The 25,618-nt window shown below is 37.4% G+C and overlaps 1 protein-coding gene across 1 annotated transcript in view; it reads left to right on the forward strand.

The window, feature by feature from the left end:
- The window catches only part of ATP8B4 (ATPase phospholipid transporting 8B4 (putative)), a 254,776-nt gene that overhangs the window by 172,032 nt on the left and 57,126 nt on the right, over window positions 1-25,618 (forward strand). The window contains exons 12-16 of the mRNA XM_058665877.1: window positions 666-862; window positions 6,629-6,837; window positions 9,479-9,522; window positions 13,780-13,945; window positions 20,453-20,641. Of these exons, the coding sequence (XP_058521860.1) occupies window positions 666-862; window positions 6,629-6,837; window positions 9,479-9,522; window positions 13,780-13,945; window positions 20,453-20,641 (805 nt within the window). The remainder of the gene's footprint in view (window positions 1-665; window positions 863-6,628; window positions 6,838-9,478; window positions 9,523-13,779; window positions 13,946-20,452; window positions 20,642-25,618) is intronic.

Below are 25,618 nucleotides of genomic sequence, written 5' to 3' on the forward strand. Positions count from 1 at the left end.
AATTTTTAGGTTGCTCCCCATTTTTTTCCAATGCGTGTCTTCAGTCAATGCTTATATTTTCTTGTTAACTCTAAGTAGGGATTGTGCGGCCAGAACTATAGCCAAGAGACGTGATTAGCCGAAGACAGCACTTCGTCACTGCTATTTTCTTCCTTTGGCTTGTATGCCTTGAATGATCATGCAATTTATTTTCCATACTGGGTGTCTTTGAAGGTAAAAAGGACAATTATTTGTAATAGAACTGGACGATACATGTAAACTGGGGCTGCCTAGGGAAAAGTACGGAGTCTGGTCTTCTTAAGCCACTTAAGGAGCTGCACTTATTACAAAGTGAATATACAAAGTTAATTATGTGACCATGGAAGCGGTGCATGCAGTCTTTCTGTGCTTGCGTTTTTTTCTTTTAATCTGTAAAGATGATGATTATTCCTATCTTAGGCAATGAGAGAATTAAGCAAGAAAATGTATTTAGCTGAGTTCCTGACATGAAAATGTTAAATCTTATGTATAACTCTGATAGGCAGTAAAAAAAAGAAAACCCTCCAATTTAGGTGACTTTGTCTTCAAGTAAAAATTTCTTGAATTTACAAGTGTGGTTAGATCATACTGAAGTGACTAGCTCTGGGTTAAAGTAAATCTTAACCAGATTTCTATTTTTATTTCAGATTTTTGGTTTTCTGGTATGCTTGGGAATTATTCTTGCGATAGGAAATTCAATCTGGGAGAATCAAGTTGGGGACCAATTCCGAGCGTTCCTTTTTAGGAATGAAGGAGAGAAGAATGCAGTGTTCTCAGGATTTTTAACATTCTGGTCATATATCATCATTCTCAACACAGTTGTACCCATTTCGCTGTATGTGAGGTAAGATGAAAGCTTATTACTCTAATGAAACCATTTTATCAAAGTCTTTGTTTCTTAGCAATCACTTGTTTAGAAATTGCAACAGTGAGATGGATGTTTTGCTGTAACTTCTTATGATCAGCTACATCTGTTACAGATGGATAATGAAGTTTTCAAATGTTTAACTTTTATTTCCAAATCACAAATGTATTTCTTCTTGATTTGGTTAGCCTATTAGAGATACTTTTCTTTAAAATACACAGCATACAATATAATGTGTATCCTGGTTAATGAGTGTTGGGTTGGTAAGATAAGGGAGCTCTGTGTAAATGGTACCTCTCTTGCATTAACCTGCCTCCAGTACCTGAAGCTGGTTAGCTAGCTTTCTAACTTCTGCAAGTCACTTTGCCTTCCAGTACCTCAGTTTGTTCATTGCAATGTTGGAGAAAGTAATAGTTCTATTTCATAGGATTGCATGAAGAGTGAATACATATTTGTGAAGCTTTTAGAAAATGCCCCGACACACTATAAAAGCTCAATGAATACTTATTTTTCCTATGATTAGTAATGTTGAGAATGTTGAGAATATAGAGCAGTTGAAATAAAACAGGTGGTACTTACTCACTGTTAGACAAGAAATATGATTCATAACTCCACTTCAACTTGATCTGTCATTACTAGATTTGGTCTTACAAACTAGAGCTAAGTCAAGTTATCTTCCTCTTTCTACACACACACACTCCTTTTTCTAAGTGTGCCTACATAATGGGCACATGAATATGGTGTATGTGTATGTGTTTATTTGATAAGGCTTAGCAGTTGGCAGTAGAATCTGCACTCGAGACATTCTTGATCATAATCTTTCAAGACTAAGCCAGACAGCCCTAAAGACACTGGAGCCAAGATGGAGCTTGGTTGTTTGACAGTCTGCATCATCAGTACTTTAACAATACACAAAATCATCAGCTCTAAATCCCCACTAATTTTTACTAGCCTTTTTTTTTCTTTCCAAAAGCCTAGCAATGATGAAGCAAAGGGAGTTTAATGCACAAAAATCTACCCTTGTTTTGGATAGTGGTCAGGAAACTGAAATGTCAAGTTGTGGGAAATTGACTTGAAGTAGTGGCATGTGGCCACAACACCACAAATTGCTTTGGGCCCTTTGGGACTGTGGTCGGAGTGGGCTGTATTTAACCTGTGTCCTACTGGCTCGTCTTTGATTCTGAGGACCTCTCATGCTTGTATCCAATTATAAAGTCTCTAGTAAATCCTGCACTTTGCCAGAAGAGCTATGGTCAGCTTTATAGCTTTTGCTTTATGTCCTTCACAAATAATAAATGTGCATAGTGGCTTGTCATCTATACGTGTGCAATATCATATGTTCACAGGAAGAAAGTATATTCTGTATACATTCTTTCTTTGAAGTACATTGGCATTTTCCTTTAGTGATTTGAAGGACTGATTTTTGGGGGGCTGATTTCAGGGACTAGGTTAGATACCCAGATTAACATTCCTTTTCTTCTAATATGCTGTAGTAAACAGAAAGCCTGTTTGTAACAGTGCAAACTCAGTTTTTGGCCCTGGCACTGCAGTAATAGCTGTGTGACCTTGGAGAAAGTACTTGGCTTCTCTATACCTTAGTATGCCTGTCAAATATGTGCTGTTCTGTACAATGGAGGGTTAAAATAATTGACCTCTGAATTTCTTTTAGCTCCAAGTAATGCCTCTATCTACACACACAAATATATACATACATATAATAACACATATGTATGTGTTATTTTAAAACTTATCTCCTGCATTACTTTTTAAAAATGTCAATATTACTAATATGTTTCATGATGGATTGTAAAATGTGATGTCTTGAAAATCTCTAAAACTATCTTTACTGTTCTTTTTTAAAGCATTTTCTATAAAGTACTTTTACATATTTGATCTCATATTTCCCAACAATCTTATGAAGTAGTTATGGCTTAATTTCTTCCACAAATAAGGACATGATTTGCTTAGGATTATGGAGCTAATTAGGGGCAGAACACAGATCCAAACCCAAATCTTCTGACAGTTGGCCCCAGTTATGTGTCCCTAAGTTGCATATTATTTATTATTCAATGAAGAAGAGAAAAAAGAGACTCAAGGTCTGTACTGTGTTGGTCAGACATAGTCTTATGAAGATTAAATCCAAGCTTTACTTTTACCAAATAAGAGCATTGATTCTGACCTCCACTCCAGGGAAAAACCATTCCAAGGAATTTCTGGTTAGTCTGCTCTAAGACAGGGACTTAGAAATGAGAGGTCACCCAGGTATTTCTACTTGGAAGGGTAAAGGCCTTGCACAAACACTTCCACTAGGTTTTTGAATAGGAACCCAGAGCAAATTAGTACCATATGTTACTTGAGGATAAAAGTTCAGAATGTACTCTGAATGGTTAACAGTTCTAGGTGTGCAAAGGACATTTATTTTGTAGGATAATTCCTATGCTGTCAACTTGTTTATTATATTCAGAGCTGCTCAGATACATGACTTTCATACATCATGTTAGGAAATACATCAGATATTCTCCTGAGGAATTAGCTTTTGAGTGTTGTTTCCACAGCAAAAGGAACTTGTTTCCATGTTGCTTGTTTTGCCTTAGAATGGGTGGTATCCTGGGCACTGTCCTCGGAGTGTTTAGGCAGAACCGTTATGTGGCCTGATTATGCTAACTCTGAACATTCGTCTCCTTCTCCCTGGTATTATAAAAGAAAGGGCTAAATGTTCCACTGTGACTTTGCTAATTCCTCCTTTTCCAAACAAAAAGGATATCCATTCTCTCTATTTTAAGCTCTAGGAATTTGGATGAATTTAGAATCCTTCTGGCTTTTACTGTAACACAGAAGAACCAAATCCTCTGGCAGTCATTTTGTTTTGAGTTTGTAAAGAGCTGTTAGACATTCAGATAAGCACATGTCTCAGGTGAATTGTATACTCAGTCCCCACTTGTCCTGGGATATATTCCAAGACCCACAATAGATGCTTGAAATAACAGGTAATACCAAACCATACATTTCTACAGAGGAGTTACTTGAGCACATGTACTGTGATACCTTAGCAGTAGAGCTGATAACTGAGTGACTAAGTGCAGTTTCTACATGTGTGCAGCGTGGACACACTGAACAAAGTGATAATCCATGTCCCATGGGGGAGAGAGAGAGATAACATGAGATTTCATCATGTTACTCAAAATAGCATGGATTTTGAAATGAATGAATTGCTTGTTTTTGTACCTTTTTTTTGCATTTAGTATTTTTGAACCCATAGTTTACCTTGAGTAACTCAAACTACAGTAAGTTAAGCCTTGAGGATTGGAGGACTCTCGTAGTTACAGAAAGAATGCCATTCCTAAGGCAGGGCCCTCCCAAGATTCACCAAATGCCTTAATTTCTGTCTTGGCTAATAATTTGTGTGAGTTAGTCATGTTTTTTAATGTCCTCATTGTTGAAATCAGGGACTAGCGAGCTGAAATTCATTTATTCCACACTAATGTACTAGGATGGACAGAACTCACTTTCAGAGTGAAAGTGTTAGGAAAGAAAGTTGACTTAGATCAACTAAGAAGAGAATCACAAAGAAGTGTTTGTGTGTGTATGGAAATATATAAAATATGTGCATGAAATGACTTATTTTTATATCTTATGAATCTACTCATAATGTGATTTTAGTTTGGGAGAAAAAATTGGCTACATTCACAGTTATAAAGTGAACTGGTAGCATACACATTTAGGGGAGTAGATTACATCTTTTTAGAACCTTAAGTGCAGAATTTGTTACCCAGAAAGGTCTTAAGTGTCTTTCAATCCAACTTTCTTAGTTTACAGATGAGAAACTCAAGACCGAATTTCTATAATGACCAGAAATGTGCCATCAGTTGTTGTTGTTGTCATTACTACTCATATTTGATTCTGTTCTGAATGTTTTTATTAATGGATACACATGCAACTGAAATGTCAGTGAGCTAAGTTAAGCATGAAGCTGAAATTGTAATAAGATTATCAGAAAGAGAGCACACAGTGTGATTTTAAATCCAGCAAACCCAAAAGAACAATCTGTCAAACTTTCAACATAATTCACCTGTGTCTAATTATGTTATATAAAATATAAAATATAAAACACAAAGCTTTCCTTTAGAGCAATGCTAATTTAAAAACTTACCCATCAATAAAGTGCTATAATGCCTGGGAGCTAATCTCCTAAGCTCTGGTGTAGAGCCTATGTGAAATATACAGCAAAGCAGAACAAAACAAATATTTTTTTTACTAATATTTATCTTTGTCTTTGAAGTTCTGTTTGGTTTGTGATATTTCATTTGCTTTCAAATAATCTAGAGTTTCATGTAGATCTGATCAAGACCTCAAATTAAAAAAAAATCTTGGTTTTAAAGTTTATTTTCAGGGAGCATAAATGAGAGATTGCAGCTAAGAATTTTTAGAAGGGAAGAGAATAAAGGTAGTACTGTTTTTTTTCCCAGCTTTATTGTCTTAAAGCTACAATAAAGGAGAAAAATAGAGACTACTAAAGGACGTAGCAATATAATGCAATTGAAATTCACAAGTCAGATTCTGTTGCACAAAATAGTTTATATGCAGCATAGGAATCAACCCAACTTAACGAGGAAGGGCTTTATTATTTCACAGATGGTGATGAGTAAATTTACTGTTTGGAAACATTGAAGATAACTCCTTTTTATTTGTTGTACTTCAAACATTTCCAAGGAAATGTGGAAAAAATTAATGACTTGGAAGAAAATACAGCTATCTGCATGTATAATCTTACATTAGGCAAAGTCTATATAGGCAAAGTTCTCCAAGCAAGCTATAAACTGTGAATTTAATTAAAAAGAGAAAACTTTTCAGAAAACTGACAACAAAGTTAAAACTCTAAATAAAGAAGAAGACAAATAATAAACTGGATATTGGCATTATTTTTGACAGTTAATGGCTTTAATATCTATAGAATGATTCTAATCAATAGAAATTCACTAATGTTGAGGATAAATAGAACAGTACAATTATTTAATAACAATTTCAGGAAGAGATACAGCTGAATAGTAAAATTTGAGTATTCACTGATAAGAAAAATCAGTAAATTGTGATGATGTGCCATTTAAATCAGTGTGCATTAAAGAATAATTCTTAATTATTTGATAGAAGCCTAGACTACTAGAATCGTCTTTCAACCACTTGACATTATGCATGGCAGAATTGGAAGATCTCATACTCTTGGACATAGAAATTTCCCTTTGGGGATTTGGAAATCCTATACCATCCTTAGTACAAATGACAAAGCTCTTTTTTTGGGTAAATAAGCAGAGAAGGATAACAACACATTTCTTTTTCATTCAGTTTCTGTTACGGTTTTGTCTGTGTGGTGTGCAGATAAAGCTTCCTATCTCTTTTGGCAAAGGCAAGCTGTATTGAATACCTTTAACAATAACAGTTTCCCTAAGATGTAAGAGATGCAAACCAGTATGCTACATGCAAATCTCCATTGGGCTTGTTTATTGTAAACAGAAAGCCATGGAGGATTCCCAAAAAACTTTTTTGCTAAGCTAATTTATTGCTTTATGGTGCAGCAAGGAACTAGCTTAGGGCTATTTAGGAACAGACTTGGTGATTTTGACCTAGGGACAGAGAACCCACACTTTATTCTCAGTTCTGAAGCCTCTGGTTGCCTTCTGCCATTGACAAAGCTTTGCATAATCTGAAATTGATGAAACTCTGTTTTTTCCTCCCTTTTAATGATGACAGTGTGGAAGTAATTCGCCTTGGGCATAGTTATTTTATAAACTGGGATCGGAAGATGTATTACTCCAGGAAAGCAACACCTGCTGAAGCTCGGACAACCACGCTCAATGAGGAACTGGGACAGATTGAATACGTTTTCTCTGACAAAACAGGCACCCTCACTCAAAATGTCATGACTTTTAAAAAGTGCTCCATTAATGGGAGAATCTATGGTAAGAGTGACATTTCCTTTCTCTTAATGATATCAGTGGTAGTCTTAAAAAACTCACAGCCCCATTTAAAAATATTTACTTATTTGAAAAGCAAAGTTAGAGTGGGATGTCTTCCTAAATGGCTGTAATGGCTGGGCCCAGGCAGGCAAAGTCAAAAGTCTGAGCTAGAAACTCCATCCTAGTCTCCCACATGGATGGCAGGGATCCAAGAACTAGGTTCTGCTGTCTTCCCGGCCACATTATCAAGGAGCTGAGTAGGAATCCAAGCAGCCAGCACTTGATACAGGATGTCAGTGCTGCAAGCAACAGCTTAACTTCCTGCACCACGATGCTGGTTTTCCATGATTTCTTTTTTTTTTTTTTGATTAAAAAAGTCTCATTCTGGGACCATTCTAGCTTTCTTACTAATGTGCAGCAGCAGCATTTAACATGGGACTCGGCATGTAAAAAGCATTGTATAACTGCTGACTAATTTAGAGGATATCTTGGAATGTACAATTGATGGATAGAGAAAGTTAGATGTGACGCATCCTGAAGTTCCCATCAAAGCTCCAACTGTGTGATTCTATTCTGTGGTTTTTGATGGATCCATAGCCCAGGGTCTATTCTTGGCAGTCTAATTACTCTTGTTAAAGTAGTATTTCATTCTTGCTTCCTTTTTGGCTTTAATGTTCATGCACCTGCTGTTGGGAACTTACTCCTTATTCCCTGAGAATTCATTCTTGACAAGGCTACCACAATGGAATGCCCAGTTTGCTTTTGTCAGGAGACATGTTCTAGAACTGGGTCCCAGAGACAGCATTTATATGAGATCCTTCTCACACCAAAGCTGGTCAGTTAGAAAATGGTTCTTTCTGTGGAGGGTGCTGTGGCTCTGCAGAACGTTTTATTAGGTTCCTCGGGAGTATCAACCCTTGCTCAGGGACTCTGAGCATCCTGTTTCTCAACACAGAATCTCAAGTAGTAAAGGAGATCCAAGAAAGAGAGAGAAGCATTTCTTTGGCTCCCTCCATCAAAAGTTCACAATTAGTCAAGTATTTTAAAGCAAGAGTTGACCCAGAACTTGAAGGTCATAGTTGGCTGCCTTCTTGTCTTCCTCCTCTGTGATCCTCATTGCTGTAACCCTGGAGTCACATTGGTTCCCTCCACTTCCAACCTCTCCTGCCTTTTCTGGTGGTAGACAACATCCAGCCTGGAGGTCTACAGGCCATCTGTTACAGTGTGCATTTCTTATATCAATATCTTGATTGGTAAATAATATAGAACTTGTTTAAAATTTTTATTTTGACATTACTTTTGGGAGCTTTCTAAAAATACTGCCATATGGCCAAAAAAAAAAAAAGTATAAGTAAGCTTTCTCTGAGCAAATGACTTAACATGAGGACACAGTTTTTCTACCCGTTGCATAATTATATGAGTGACTGCATTGGGGATAATGATCAGAACATAACTGGTCAATTTGGTATTTAAATTCCAGGTGTCTGACTGGGTTCACACCTGGGACTCTTGCACACTGTAGTCACACAGAATTCCAGATCCAGAGCTCTGTTCCAACAACAGCAAATACCTCTTGGACAGGTGCTTTGCGGCCATGAGATTGTAAAATGAAGTGAGAGAGATACTTACATCCACAGACTACCTCTGCTGAGGCTTTTAGTTTTAGAAATTAAACACCACCCAGTCTCTCAATTTCCTTATCTGAAAAGCACAAGATTTTCATCTTGTGCTTTTTTATAAGGATTAATGATAATGTAACTATGTGGCATGTTATTGATGCAAGTACCTCTTACTATTACAAAAAACATGATCCTGGAAAATAATAGTAAACCTTCCAATACCAAGCAAAAATTGGAAAATTTTTTGTGCTTCATAAACAAGACACCTAAAATCAATTGTGTTCCATTAAAAAAATTTTTAATGATAGAAGGAGTTCGCATTTCCTGTTTGAAAACAGCAGAGACAACAAACTTATAAACAATATGATGAATATGTGTGTGAACACACACACACACACACAATCAACCCAAAAGAGTACTGTAAGTACTGATTATTTCTGTATGAGATTCTATTAGTGGTTTCTATTTTTTACTACCAACATCCTGTACTTTCTGATATTTCCATTATTGACATTTCAGGTTCATACTAACAAAGGTTATTTTGAAATTTCTGGAAGGTAGGTTTTTATGTTCTCTGCAGAAGGCACTGGCATTGCTTAAGGCTCACATGCTAACTTGACCTTGCGATGACACAGATTTATCCAGCCCCAAATTAGGTAAACAAAGCTGTTCTCACCCAACTCTAGCACTAAAGAGAATTGGTCTGACTAGGACATAATTCTGGGTTCTCCAACAGTAGATAAAATACAGAAAATAAAATATTTCCCCTTGAGGTCATAGGAAATGTAGAAGGAGTGATAAAATTCACAGAAAAATGTAATTATAGCTTCATACTTTTTTTCATGCCTCCTATACTTTTCTTGGGAAAACACAAGTTACAGCATTAGTTGCTCTGGTTAGAGTTTACATTTCCATTTCTGTGTTTGAATTCATATCAGCATTTTAAAGGTACTTTAATAAATCAATGTGTTCTTAAAATGTCTAAATCTAGGCATACTTTTAATTTTCAATTTTTGCTTTGACAGGTGAAGTACACGATGAATTCAGTCAGAAGGCAGAAAGAACAAAGGTGTGGAAGTGGTAATATTTCACTCTTAGCTTTAATTTCAAGTTGTACATGGTTCTATGAAACATTTTGATTGTAAGCACCTGATGTAGTAAATATCCCTATACACACTGTTTTTGCTACATCTCATGGGCATATATTCTTGTTTTTATTGTAATTAAAGTTTCTGCCTTTCTCTTATTGGTATTTTAATTTCACATGGGTCATGCAGTAGCATCATATTCTACAAGGAGATTTTTGATATTCTTTTTCATCACTTTAGTGACTCGTTGCTCCTTCTGTAGCATGTGGTTTAACTTCATGTTAACGTAAATTTTCTGCTTTCTCCCTGCGTGGATTGTGTTTTCTGGCTCTGTATTTAAGGCAATTTGTAACAGAAGTGTAGCAGAGACTGACATATCCAGACATGGAGATATAATGTCAGTATGTCTCTCTGCATCCAGACCAAAGATGGACTCCCAGTGATTTGTTGGAAATATTCTAACAGTAGGAGGCTGGACTCTGACATTGTCCATAGTGGAATGATGGACTTAGGACTGTTCATGAAGGACCACCCATTGTAAAACTAGAGGGGGAATCAGAAGAGGGAGGAGAGGAGGATGGGGTATTCCAGAGTCTATGGAATTGTATTATAAAATAATAACAATGAAAAACAAAGTGATCAGTTCCTAGAGGCCTGCCTTACACCACCACCAGACAATACACTTAATACACACTTGGAAATGGATCATGTAGTTCAAAATTCTTTCTTATCCAGCTTCCTCAACTGCACAGTTCTCTCTGTTTTATAAATTATCTTAGAGATATATATGCACTTATAAGCAAAAGTATTAGTTTATACTTAGGTGGTAGTGCAATATACAAATTGTTCAGCATTCTCTCCCAATGCTGTATTATGGAGATCTTTCTGGGTAAGTTTTTGAGAAGAGCTTACTCTTTTAGCTACTGACTAGTATTCAGTTGTATTGATGTTCCACAATCTATGTATACAAACACTTATGGACATTTAGAAATTACCAATATTTTGCTCCAAAGTGTCTGATTTTTCCATGTTTTTTTTTCTATCTTTTTGTTTATAATTCTCACTCTCTTCACAAGTTAATTTCTGGGATATAAAGAGTATCTTTGAATCTATTTTGAAATACATGTCAGATCTTTCCTATTTCTGTTTTTTTTTGAGATGTTATTGGTATTGACGCTGAATGGTGATTTTTCTTTGTGTATCTTGTAACTTTGTGTTTACATTGGAAAAAAATAGCCACCTGTTTTCACCGTATAGACTGGCTTTTATGGAGAAGACCGTGTCAAAGCTTAGTCAGACTAGAGATCCTGGGAACCTATGAAAACTTGGTGGGGTGGGTTCACCTTCTCTAGGCCTTCATGGGTAATTTTTCAATTCAAGTTATGGGGTCATGATCATTTCTTTTGCAGAGTCTGAAGATCCTTGCTCTTTCTGATGTCTGCCTGCAAGTTCTCTAATTCTGCCATAGGAAACTGTTTTCCTTTTTCTTTTTCTTAGCAACCACTGGCATTCAAAATATTCTAGTCCCTGATGTTAGGCCAAATAGATACTGGGTCCTTGGATAGCCTTTCGAAAAGCTGAAAGGCTGGATATTCTACTTGCTTGAGACAGCAAGATCTCCCATTTAGCTTCTTCTCATGCCAAACTGTGCTGGCTGCAGTAAGCTGCCCCGTTTGTCACTGTTCTTGGTATCCCTCAGATACCAAAAGTATGCTGGTTCAATAAGCATTTTGAATATGTCAAGGCAGAAACCAGTCCCCCTGGGAACCTTCTCAACAGTCACAAATGGAATTCACTCCCCTTTGGAGGAAGCTGTTGCAAGCTGTGATGCTGTCTTCCAGGTCCTGAGTTTTTGCTCACAAAATACAGTGCTCTTTAGGCCTTTCCTTTGAAGAATTATTTCAGACACAGACTTCTTTATCTACTACTTGTGGATTTTTGACATTTCAATCTGTAGCTCAGCAAAAAATTTTGGGGGGCTACTGGGAAGAAAACAATATTAAGAATTTATATAGTGAGTGACAGAAAAGATATGAATGAGAGATTGGAATAGAGGACGAGGGAAGAGGAAGTGGAGGATAGGTAACAACTTCATCTTGTGAATTAGGGATATATAATTGATTAACAAAATGGTTTCCTGTTACAGTTACAATGTTACAGTTGGGAGATTGTACTATGCAGTATCTTTGTAGTCAGATGGGAGGATACAAAGAGGAGTAAAACAACTAGGTCTTCATTTGATTGTGGAAAGATCTTTGTAGATAACATCTAATATTAAGTCCATAAATAGTGGTATGACTGCATAATTTTAGAGATCTGAGATATCTTTCAAGAAGTTTGAGTGGTTTTCTCTGGCAAATGACATTAGCGTTGTGTGTGTGTGTCTGTTGGGGGTATACTTTTAAGTCTCAGTATTTAATTTTATAATCATCTGAACATAATGTGTTGATTGAAAATACTAAATATACTTGAATAAAATAAGAAACTAGCATACTGTAAATATTTGAAAAGTAGTAACCATGGTTAAATTACTGAGTGAGCAAGGGTATGATTTAAGAATAGGATAAAGGAGGCTGGTGTTGTAGCGTAATGGGTAAAAGTTGCTGCCTGCAACACATATGTGGTGTCCTATATGAGCACCAGTTCATATCCCGGTTGCTCTACTTCTGGTTCAGCTCCTTGTTAATGGCCTGGGAAAAGAAGCAGAAGATGGCCAAAGTGTTTGGGTGCCTGTCACTCATGTTGGGGATCTAGTTGAAGTCCCTGGCCATGTGGGCAGTGAACCATCAGATGAAAGACTTTCTTCCTTTCTAACTCTGACTTTCAAAACCAATAAATCAATCAATCAATCTGGGTTTTTTTTGGCAAAAAATAAAAACAGGCAGTTATTATGACACAGTATTTAAAGCATTGGTTGAATTTCAGTTCTGTTTCTACCCTTTCTCATGAGTGGTCCTGGAAATACTGAGATTCCCAATTGTAACATGAGGATAATAATGTTTTCTACTCATAGTTGTTAAGAAGATAAAATTTTAATTACTCATATGAGACTGTTAACATGTTTCCTGTCCACTGTTAATAGAATAATATTATCCAGTATTGTAAGTTCTAGAATAAATCTCACTTCAAAGAACAGAGAACCTACTCTTGACTAATTTTACTGCAGATATTAGCAAGCTTTGACACAGAATGGATAATTTAAACTGCCAACTCTATTGCCTCTTCTTCAAAAAGGATTTGTAATGCTCTCTGTTCATTTATATTTATAAGCAATTGCAAAAGTTAATGGGAACTTTAAAAATAACAATGCTAGCAGTAATCTTTAGGGATACAAAAATTGTCTCTGCAGTTGATAAGCCCTTGTATTCAGAGTAGAACCTTTACATGACTCTGCTCTTAAAATAGATATAGGCTTGCTGTCCCTTCCAAGTTTTCCATCTATGAAAGATAATATGTGTTGTGTCTGTCATTGCGTTACACACTATTCCCAATGTAATTTTAAAAGCCATTTTAAATTTTTTGAAAGGTAGAGCAACAGAGAGATTTTCCACCCACAGATTTATTCCCACATGGCCAGGTCTGAGCCAGACTAAAGCCAGGAGACAGGAACTTTCTCTGAATCTTCCATAGGGGTCCAAGGGGCCAAGGACTTGGGCCATCTTCTGTGGCTTTCCCAGGCACAGTAGCAGGGAACTGGATTGGAACTAGAGCAGCTGGAACTCCAAATGGCATTCCTGTATGGGATGCCAGCATCACAGGTGGCGGCTTAACTCTCTGCACCACCACACTGGGCTCCTACATCAATATTTCTGCCTTGGAAGTATTAATTCACAAGCATGAAGTGGGCTGATAAAGTCACTCATTATAGACGAACTATTCCAGATTAGATATTGTTGCCAAATGAAGTCAAAACAAGTTTGGACATTAAGTTTCAGAAAAATAAAAACAATTTTGTTTTCTGGACATCTTTGTAATTTTGAGTTGTAACGAATGTTTAGGGATCTGAACAATCTTTCTAGATTTTTTTCTTCCCCATATTCTCAAGTAACTTTATTGCTATGGTATAAGGTTCTAAAATGACAATATTATATTTAATAGTAGTGCCAAAACAGACACTTCACTGTCACAGTTGGACCTGCCGAATCATACAAACACTAAAGATAGTTGGAGAAAATATTGCGGAATTTTACAAGATGATTGTTGCATTAAGGCCTGTTGTTTTAATTGTTTTTCTATAGGAAAAAGAGCATGTGAATTTCTCAGTTAAACCCCAAACGGATAAGACATTTCAGTTTTGTGACCACAGTCTGATGGAATCCATTAAACTGGGGGATCCCCAAGTGCATGAATTCTTCCGGCTGCTTGCCGTTTGTCACACTGTAATGTCAGAAGAGAATAGTGCAGGTGAGTAGAAAGTGTCTCCGTGGCAAAACTTCATTTCTGTGTTCATTTAAAAGCAGAACTATTATTAAATTTTAATTATTTTTTACGCGGAAGCTAGTACTTTTCTTTTTTTTTTTTTATTAAAGATTTATTCATTTTATTACAGCCAGATATACACAGAGGAGGAGAGACAGAGAGGAAGATCTTCCATCCGATGATTCACTCCCCAAGTGAGCCGCAACGGGCCGATGCACGCCGATCCGAAGCCGGGAACCTGGAACCTCTTCCAGGTCTCCCACACGGGTGCAGTGTCCCAATGCATTGGGCCCTCCTCAACTGCTTTCCCAGGCCACAGGCAGGGAGCTGGATGGGAAGTGGAGCTGCCGGGATTAGAACCGGCGCCCATATGGGATCCCGGGGCTTTCAAGGCGAGGACTTTAGCTGCTAGGCCACGCCGCCGGGCCCGGAAGCTAGTACTTTTCACAAGGACTTTGCCTGTCACTAGTTTTTCTTTGTTTATATCCTGAAGGTTTCAGGAAAAAAAAATGTGCAGATGTAAAAGCCAAGCAAAACAAAACAAACAAACAAACAAGGGGAATGGCAAGGTGGGAACCCCACATACCAATAGGATGGAATTTATTTAAATATTCACCTTATCGACAGAATTACAAATAGTGGAGAGGAATCTTTCAGTTGTTGGTTCTGTCCTCAATTGGTTGCAATGACAGGGCTGGTACAGTCTGAAGTCAAGACCCAGGAACTCTATCCAGTTTTCCCAAATGGATGTCAGGGGATCAAGGCCTCAGGCCATCGTCCACTGCTTTCCCAAGTGTATTGGCAGGGAGCTGGACTGGAAGTGCAGTGGCTTGAACCAGCGCTCCCATGAGGTGGCAACATCAGAGATGGCAGCTGAACCTTCTGTGTCACTGTGCTAGCCCCAGAGACGGACTCTAATGACCCAGTGTCGTATTTCACTATGAGCTTGCTGGTGGTGAAGATAAATGGGGAAATAGACCTGAATCATGTAGCCGTTGCTAGTAATACACATATCCAACACACCCACAACCACAAGCCGTATGTTTAGACCAAATTTTCTCAACATTGGGGTAAAATATATTTATATTATAATGCTCTGATTCCACATTATGAGAATGTCCTCATGCTTACAAGATGGTTGCTTGACATTCACGGTTCTTAGAGAAAAAACTATCTGTTCACTTTAAATTTTGAAGTTGGAAGGCAGGTAGATAATACAGTGAACCAACCTACTGCTCCTACAGAGCCCAATTTATGCCATTTACAAGTTTTATGTTTTTCTATTAGCAACTTTCAAAAGTACTTCCAAGTAATTTCAGCTCAGAAGTGAAATTTGTTACAGACTTATATATGTATACATATGTTCATGTATACTTCTATATTAAGCATGCGTATGTATATATTAAGCATGCATATGTATATGTGTAGACACATACTGTTTTACTCTCCACCACTTCCCCCGCCCAACACTGCTCTATCCAATAGATGTATATTTTGTATTTCATTGTTTCCCTGTTGGAACTATATTCAGGCCATACTTTTATCCTTGATGATGCTAGAACCCATTCCTTGGATTTTAATCATTTTAGATTCACATAATTATATTTATGACTTTAACTTTATAATATTAATGCCAACAAAAATTAATGTTAGCTTCTTCTAGGGAATGTCCTTTAAGTTTCTTTTATCTCTGCCTCTGAGCTCATTTCATTCCCAAAACTCTTTTAATTGCAATCTGTTCTTCATTTAATGTTATGATATTTTTTAGACATCTTTGAGCTTTTTAATTAAACTTATTTTGAAATTTTCTTTTGTTTCCTCTATTATGTTTTATCCAACCAAGTGTCCTATTTTCTTGAGTGCCGTGAGAATCTCGTTTGGAGAAGATAGGTTCTCATTGCGGTCCAGTTCCCATTGCCTCATGGGTTGTTAGAAGGGGCAGACTGTGTAGCTTGTCTTCTGGAATTCATATGGTTCCTGGCGTTATTGTCTTGCTTTTCCAGATCTGGTGCGAGGTATTTCTGCTGTGGTGCCATTGAACAGAGGATTGTGCTTAAGGTCCCAGCCTAAAAGAAATTGCTAAACTTTTCTTTTTCTTGTCCTCATGGAATTTCTTTTTCAGATTTATTTTATACACTGGAAAGGCAAGGTTATAGAGGAAGATGGAGTGGTGGGAGGGAGAAGGTGGAGGGTGAGGGAGAAGGACAGGGTGCTAATAGATACAGGTTAATATCTCTTCTTTAAAGGGATTTTTGGTAGTGAGAACCATTGGATATATATGTCTCATCAACTGTTTCTATCTCTTGCTTTGAGATACCAAATTCTAAGTGAAGTATTACACTGCTCAGTAAAGAAAAATAAAGCTTATTCTCTTGTTTTTAAGATTTTCATGATAGGATAAAGAGTTTATGGATTCAGATAAATCCATGTGTGTAAAATGCATCAAAATGCATTGTATAAATGTTATGAAAAACAACAGACTCTAAAGCTAACAAATTTAAAACTACATGATTATGTGTTTTGTAGTTCAAGGTATTACTTTCATTTTAAACTTGTGCTATTTGTTTTACGGAGAAGTCCTTTTGGAAAAGTTGCTATACCTTTTTTTTTTTTTTTTTGGTCAGGACAAAATTTCTAAGGCAGGAAATTTAGAACCACAGATATGTCAGTGGGACCCTTTGTTTTCTTTTTTTGGTGTACAACATTTAAAGGCAAAAAAATTACATTTTATTCTTATTGCTGCAATACACCTATGCTTCCTTCAACATTATTGAAGCTTGATTTTTGGTGTGGCGTGTGTTCCATTTTCATAAGTGTTTAACATACAGCATGTGCTTGAAATGAATGTACATTCTACATTTATTCAGTTCTAGATTCTAAACATGTCCAGAAGATAATGTTTTTGACTGATTCTACCACTCTTGATTATTCTGATGCCATGATATTTCAAATGGTGAGAATATTTAAATCACCAAATATATAAATATATGTTTATACTCATATTTGTGCAACTTGCCCATGTTTGCTTTATATATTTTAAGGTTATGCTATTAGTTGGATGCTATTTTAAAATCATGTCTTCTTTAAAATTTTTGACAATATATACTGATTGCTTTAGTAATTTTTTTTGCCTTAAAGCTTATTTTATCTGACATTGATATAGTTATGGGTGTTTTCTTTCTGTTAGTAGTGGCATCATTTAGCTTTTTTCTATTTCTTCTCCCCAATCTACCTTTTCCCCGTGTTTCTATACACATTTCTTGCACATGGCAAATTGTTCAGCAATTCAAAAAAAATCCAGGTATACAAATCCAAATGTTAATTGGAGTAATTATTCCATTTGCTTTTATTTCTTCTTTGATAGACTGATATTTTAATTATTTAATATATAATCATATATCATGTCCTTTCTTTGTATTTTATATTTTCTCTTTTTATCTCTTTTCCTTTTTAATGCATCAAGTCCATTTTCACTGCTGCTAGTTTAGAAAGACTATGTGTACTGTTCTTTTTTATAGTTTCCTGATGATTAATTTAGGAATTTTAGTATAATGAACTGAGCAAAAGCTAAGCCGCATTGTGAATAACACAGGGACTCTTAATACTCATCAACCTTATTCTTATATAGTTCTTTTGTCATGCATTTTAATACTTTTAACTTCCATAGATATTTCATAGTCAGTGTTTGGATTCATCCACATATTTCCTAATGCCTGTCTTCTTCCTTGTTTGCCCCATCTCTGACCTTCTGCTGAACTGAAGTATATTCTTTACAATTTCCTTTACCAAGTGTCTTCTAATGGTGAGTTCAAGATTTTGTTTGAAATGGGTTCATTTCATCATTTCATCCTTACTCCTGAATAAAATTTTTAGTGTGTATAGAAATGTAAAGTCACAATTTTCTCCTGGAATACCAACATTATTTCACTGTATTCTGGCTGCTCTTCCTGTTACTTTGAACTCAGCCATCACTGTCCTTCTGTAGTATTCAAAATTTCTTATTCTGTTCTTTCATGTTTTACAGGATAGTTATATACTTTTTTTTAATTCTGTGGTTCTGATTTCTTTCTTTTTCTTTTTTCCTCATTAACTAGCATTTTAAAAAATAACTTTTGGAGTGTTCTCATCTATGGTTATCTGTAAATATTGTCTGTGATCCATTTTCTCATGTTAGAGCTTCAGTGTTGGATGGTTTCCTACTGTTCTGTATGTCTTTAAACTATTCTGTCATCTTGTATTATTTTGTCTCTCTGAGCTATATTCTGAAATCTTCTCTACTTTTTTCTGCTCCATTAATTCTTTTTTAAAAAAGATTTATTTATTTTTATTACAAAGTCAGATATACAGAGAGGAGGAGAGACAGAGAGGAAGATCTTCTGTCCGATGATTCACTCCCCAAGTGAGTGCAACGGCCGGCGCTGCACAGATCCGAAGCTGGGAACCAGGAACCTCTTCCAGGTCTCCCACGTGGGTGCAGGGTCCCAAAGCTTTGGGCCGTCCTCGACTGCTTTCCCAGGCCACAGGCAGGGAGCTGGAGATTAAAAAAGTATTTATTTGAAAGCTTAAGTTACAGATAGGGGGATAGATGAGAGAATTAAGAGATCTTTCAACAGCGTATTCACGCCACATGGCTGCAATGATGAAGGCAAGCCAGTTTCAGGAGCCTCGAACCTTCTCTGGGATTCCAGGTGGGTATAGGGGCCCAAGTAAATGGGCCATCTTCTCTTGCTATCCCAGGTGTATTAAAAGGGAGCTGGCTTCCAAGTAGAACTGTCCAGACTTGAATCAGTGCTCATGTGACATTCCAGTTTCACAGTCAGTGGCTTCACCAACTGCTGTGACACTGGTCCCCATTGTTGAAGATCTAACATGCTCTTGTTTCTGCTGGTTCTTGCCTTTTAAAAAAATGATAACGAGTTAACATTAGAATGAGTTAAACATTTCGTTTGGTACTTTATATGTAGAAATTTCTTGGGTTAGCCTTTTTCCTCTCAAAGGAATTTACATTTTCTTCAATCAGAGTTCTAACGCTGGAGAATTTCAGATTAAACTTTTAATTTGATCCTTTTTAAGGCCACCCAAATATTATGAGTTCAGCAGGCAAACAAATATGAGAATTGGAATTTTCAGGAGTTTTACTCTCTTCTACTTCTAAGCATAATTTTAATTTCCATTATAGTATTTGCATTGCAGAAAAGTAGACATAGGTTTCCAATTAAATCTCTTAGTCTTTGGGTTTTCAGAGGTGGTCTTCTTTAACACTTTTTAAAAAATTATTTGCTTTTACTTGAAAGGCAGATTTTCAGGGAGAAAGAGAGACAGAAAGGAAACGATCTTCCATGTACTGGTTCACTCCCCAAATGACCATAATGGCCAGAGCTGAGCCAGTCTGAAGCTAGGAGCCAGGAGCTTCTTCTGGATCTCCCGCATGGGTGCAGGGACTTAGGCAATCCTCTGCTGCTTTCACAGGCCATAAGCAGGGAGCTGGATGGGAAATGGAGCAGCTAGGACACAAACCGGTGCTCATATGGGATGCTGGTGCTTAAAGGTGGAGAATTAGCTTGTTGAGCCACATCGCTGGCACCTCCCACCCCCCTTTACACTTTTTGTCTGTAGGAGGCCTGGGGTCTCACTTTGCTAAGTCAGGCCTCAAGGAACTGAAAACAATGATCTAGTTCTCCTAGTTCATAAAATTCCCTCAAGGCAAAGCCTGTTATCATACTTTTATCCTATCTGTGTCCTTTATCTCAAACTTGGACTTGAGCAATTTTTACTTTCTTGCCAGTTTATAGATGTACCCAACAATCTTAAAAACATTGTTTTTTAAATTATTTTTTTTATTTTGATAATCTTTACATAGTTGATTAGGGCACAAAGGGTCAGAGGCTACAGGAAAGTGGGTAAGACCATTGTTTCCATATTCATATTCTCTCTCTCTCTCTCTCTCTCTCTCTCTCTCTCTCTCTCTCTTTTTTCTGTATCTGGGGTAAGGGGGGAGATACAGGGAGAAGCCCCACCCAGCTTCACACAGTCTTTGCAGTAAGAGAAGTTGATCCTACGTCCAGCCTAACATATGAGGAGTCCCTTTATCATTTCACATATAGACCAAGCAATTGCTTTGTTTTTTCTTGTTTGTAAAATTTTGAAAATTAATTTAATACTACTGTATCAAGGGGAAATAATACAATAATATAATAAAAAGATTTGTGTTGCTAGTCATTTCTTCCCTAAATTCCAGTAAGGACAATTGGGGACAATATTTGGTATGTAACATTTTACCCTTCCTACTTCTAGCACCGTGGAGAAGCAGACTTGAAAATGATCTTTTCTGTTAAGACAGCAAGGGTTATGTTATGTGTGGGATCTTCCAGCTAGTTGGCGAGTAGAAAAGGTCTGAGTGTAGGAACACACTGGGTGACCGAACCTTGCAGGGTGTTCCAGAGTGAGTTTTGGGATTCTGTACAGTATTTATTCACTTTGTGTTCCTCCTAGGACAACTGATTTATCAAGTTCAGTCTCCTGATGAAGGTGCTCTTGTGACTGCTGCTAGACATTTTGGGTTTGTTTTTAAATCTCGGACACCAGAGACCATAACCATAGAAGAACTTGGGACACTAGTTACGTATCAATTGCTTGCTTTTTTGGATTTCAACAATATCAGAAAACGGATGTCAGTCATAGGTAGGTGGACAGTTGATGTTATTTTTGATCATTTGATATTAGTATGGTTATATTGATGCTTTTCATGGAGCATTTCACTCTTGACTGTATCATGAGAAATGTAATGTTTCTGTCCCTTTGTGAACTCTTACAATTCTTGATTTCACCTCAGTACTGTAGTAATACACAATTGCTATTTGCCAAATGCTTATTACATTCCAAGCACTGTTCTCCATACAGAAATCAGTCGTTGTATTAGTCATAACAACCACAAGAAGGTAAGTATTGTTTGTGTGTGTGTGTCCCTTTCAGACAGGAAGTTGCTCATGTCACAGAGTTGGTGACCCGGAAGTCGGCTGAGTCCATTTGCTTCATTACTGTACCATATGGACTCAAGATGAGTTTCTGAATTGTTTGGCACATACTAGTTGTAAACAACATCACCAGTGTCCTTATAACCATTCATTTTCTCTTCACTTTCCTTGCTGGGAATGACTGTATTGAATACCACAAAAAATCCGGGATTTCCTAACTCAGTGAATGCTCAAGCTAAGTGCTCAGTGTTTCTCATTTTAAATTCCCTTTTCCATTCCTCCAACAGATGTGCTAAACCTCTACCCTTGCTTAAGCTAACCCTATCACCATCTCTGTGACTCTCGAAGCAAAAGTCTTTATTTCTCAAAAAAAAAAAAAAAAGACCTTCAAGGTCAGAGATTATTTTACTCTTTTCGTTATCCTCCCATTCATCTCAAGGCCACACATATTTTTATTCATTTTTCTTCCCTGCTCCAGAGAAAAATGACTTCTGTTCATCTTCAAAACTGAAGATTGAACTGGTCCCTTTTTATTACTCTTTCCAGTTGTCTCTGGCTCCTTCCTTTATCCCACAACAGAATCATCATCCTGTCTACTTACATAGATTTTCATATTCTGTTGTCCATTGTTTTTCTATATTTTTACCCAATCAAAACAAATTTTCGTTCTTTAGCCTTCTTCCTCTTCATACAACATTGGGGTTAAACTTCTAAAAGCACTACTCAAGTGGAGCTGCTTTCTTAGAAATTTCTAGTCATGGCATACTTTCCAATCCAATGGCTATTCCCCCTCTCTCTACTATGTAATTTTCTCTTCTCTTTTTAAGCTTATCATTGTTTAACAATGTTGACATTTTCTTGGCACTCTGCCTTTGCCTCTGTGAACTTGCTAGCTCCCCTCTCACTCTGTGATTTCTTCAGTAGTGGGGCTTTTTCTTATTCTCCCATGTTCTCCCAGGATGGTTTTGACTGATGCCTATATTCTGTGAACTCTTGTGGGGTTTTTCAGTTCTAGTCTCTTTCTCTGATCATCTAGACATACTTTTTCAGACTACATTTTTATCTTACCATTGTACTGTCCTCTATATATCTAAAGTTTTGTGTTGAATAAGAAACTTTTTTTCTTACAACTATTGTTCTTTTTATAGTTTGCATTAAAATGAATTACCATTTATTGCAGTTTATCAGTGTAATGGACACAATCTGTTATCTTACTGAATTATTTTGGTAGTGTTCCTCATTCAGAACACAAGGAAATTAACTCAAAGTTTTAGTTAGTTTGCCAAAGATTGTAATGCAACATGTCACACAGCTGGTAAGTTGCAAACATTCTAATACAGATCCTTCTGACTCCAAAGTCTGATCTGTCTAAAGATTGATTTGTTTATTTTTTAAAAAGGGAGAGGGCAGGAGAGAAAGGGAGAGAACGTGAGAGAAAGAGACCTTACATTGACTGGTTCCCTTTCTAAATGGCCACAATGGCCAGAGCTGGACCAGATGAAAGCCAAGAGCCAGAAGCTTTATTTGAGTCTCACAAGTGGGTGGTAGAGGCTCAAATACTTGAGCCATATTCCACTCATAAGCAGGGAGCTGGATCAGGAGTAGATTTGCTAGAACAGCTGCCCATATGGGATGCTGGTTTCACAGGTGTTGGGTGTACTGGCTAAGCCACAATGCAGGTCCCCAAAATCTGACCTCTTGATTCCCTACAACTTTGGTTTGACACCTTCATACATACAGTTTTGTCCCTAAGTTCCTGGTTCTCAGATTTCAGCTCCCATAAGAATCATCAGGAAGGCATGTTAAAACAGACTGCTGGGTCCCAAATGACACTGGGTCTTAGTCTTCTCAAACTGCCCAAAACCAAGCCCAGAGCTTGGCATACAGCGAGTTTTCTTAAGTATTTATTAAGTAAAATTCAACTCAACATTTTATAATCGATGAGTGTCCTCAGTTTATTAAGTCAATTTCTACCTTGGAAAACACATATACTAGATGTAAATACATATTGTATGGTTTTTCAATCTCTACTGGAAACTGGCTTTGAGAGATAGTTGTCAGTGAGTACAACCCCAACAGTATCTGAGGATGTTTGCTTCTTTATGACAACAGGCTTAGGGCTGTCACATTGGCCTACACACACAAGCTGCTTTGGGTGTTGGCCTACATTATATCAGCAGGAGTCCTGTCCCATTTACAGCTCTGGGAAGCCATTATTATAGCTGGTTTGGCCACAGTTGGTTTCTCTTTGCTCGGAGAGTGTTGTTAGAGCCTGAGATTGCAACAAAGGGAGCCATTTGGCCAATGCTCAGCATTGGTCACCATTATGGGCTGTGGAGAAATCACTGCCTAACCACAAGCATCAGATGCTTGCCCTAACAGATCCCATATGACAAAAGGTAATGTTCTACCACAGAATGCATGGAGCTTTGTGGGCTCTAGGATGGTTCTTTTGGTTTTTGATCAGAAGGAATTCGAGAGAGAGTTGATGGAGTAGAAGAGTCCCTGTTTGATAAGAAGGCAAGGAACAATCTTAGTCTCGTGATTGTCGTGTGGCTTTGTCTATTGGCAGAACATTCTGATGATTCCTTCCCAAACCCCAGTTGTATATCACTCCTTCCTCTCCCCAGACTCCTCTTTCTCTCTTTCTACTTCATTTTCTTTTCCTCCTCCTCCTTTTTCTCTTTCCCTCTGTTTTAAATTGTCACTCATTGAATCATTAATGTACAGCTTCAATATCAAGAGTACTTTAATTCTGGCCAAGAGCTCTGATTTAAGTCAGAGACAACTAAATAATACTTTATTTCTACAGATTTTTGTCAGAAGTATAGAATCTACTATGTTCTTAAACATATAAATTATATAGTTTTGGCAGGACAAATTCTGCTAATTCTAAAAATAATACATACAGAGATAAAATTCCAGTGGAGTTTTATTAATAGAAGCAACTGTTAGGTAATCATTAAAGAACAAATCACAATCAATTTTTCATGTAATGTTTTGACAAAAGTTGATTTACATTAGTCATTTTTAAAAAAGATTTATTTGAAAGGCAGATTTAGAGATAGAATTAATGAATCTTCCATTCCCTGGTTTATTCCCTAAATGGCTTGACCTGAGCTAAGCTGAAGCCAAGACCAGGAGCCTCCTCCAGGTCTACCACATGAGTGTAGGGGGCCAAGGAACCAAGCCTTCCTCCACAGCTTTCCCAGGTCACAAGCAGGAAGTTGGATTGGAAGTGGAACAGCTGGGGCTCAAACCAGTGCTCACATGGGATGCCAGTCCTGCAGGCTGAGGATCAAACTAATAAGCCAACACTCCAGCCCCCTATGCTGAACTTTTTAAAGCTATCACAGTACAATCTACAGTACATTGCAAAAAGTATTTCTCTGTGAATGTGTGAGAACCTGAAATATGACAATGTAAAGAATTATCTATCATGGTACCACATGTTGTCATTGCATCTTCATGATGCATATTCATGTTTGCAAGGATTTTGCACAATTATACATAATTAAGCAAATATTTCTGTAGTGTCTGCTCTGCTCTAGGGACTTGAGGCTAAGGGAGTGTGTGAAAACTTGAAAGAGTCTGTGTGTCTGCTTTCACAAGAACAGGACTGGGAGGGGGCCGATTTTGATATGCTCCATACATGCCACACCAAAGAGTCTGAACTTGACCTAAGGGCCTAGGAAAGCTATTGCAGGATTTAAAGCAGTGATGTGAAGGTGATTCTGACTGGAGCATACAGATGAGTTTTAAAGGAAGCAGGAGGAGAATGAATGAAGTCAGGTTGGTTAAAGTGATCACCTATGCAAGAGAGAGGTGGCAGAGTGGAAGTTGGTAACCTACATTGGCCAAATGGGTGGGTGGTGGAGGGAGGACTGCAAGTGAGGCTTGCATTTCTGGCTTAGGAACTGAATGCATTGCTGAAGCTGATTACAAACACTGGTGACATAGGAAGAGTAGACTGTATGTCAACCATCTTCAGGAGATGTTCAGTTGGTAGTTGGATATACAGGTCATAAGGGAGTGTGCAGATGAAACTGAGTAGGGGATAAACAGTTGAGAGCAGACAGTCTGTCCATGGAATTGGAAGCAATGGAGATGAATGTGTTGGCCCATGGAGAACATGAAGAATGGGAGGCGAAACAGATCTAAACCACCAAGTCTTTGAAGAGCACCAGTATTTGAAGGACAAGCAAGGGAAAAGATTTTATAATATAAAACATTGACCTTTGCCTGGACTTTTGCCATATATTATCTTTATCATTTGAAATCATGTTTTTTTTTTTTGTTTTTTTTTTTTTTTAAGAACGGCTAACTTCTGAACTGAATGAAATTTTGTTGACTTTAAATAGAAATGAGCAGCTTCTGTGTGGCAGGTTTTGACTGAATTAGATTTACACAAATTCAAGTTTAAAAAGGTGAACACTTAGTTCAGAGTAGGTATTCAGGGACCAGAGTTGTAGCCTAGCCAGATAGCAAGTTAAGCCACACTTGTGACACTGGCATCTCATAAGGGCATTGGTTCACATGCTAACATCTCCACTTCCAATCCTGCTCCCTTCTAATGCGTCTGGAAAAGTAGTGGAAGATGGTCTAACTTCTTGGGCATGCTATCCACAAAAGAGACCCTGGTAGAGTTCCTGGTTCCTGGCTTTGGGGGCCATTTAGGGTATGA

The sequence above is a fragment of the Ochotona princeps genome, chromosome 6 (assembly GCF_030435755.1).
Source record: "Ochotona princeps isolate mOchPri1 chromosome 6, mOchPri1.hap1, whole genome shotgun sequence".
Classification (NCBI taxonomy): domain Eukaryota; kingdom Metazoa; phylum Chordata; class Mammalia; order Lagomorpha; family Ochotonidae; genus Ochotona; species Ochotona princeps.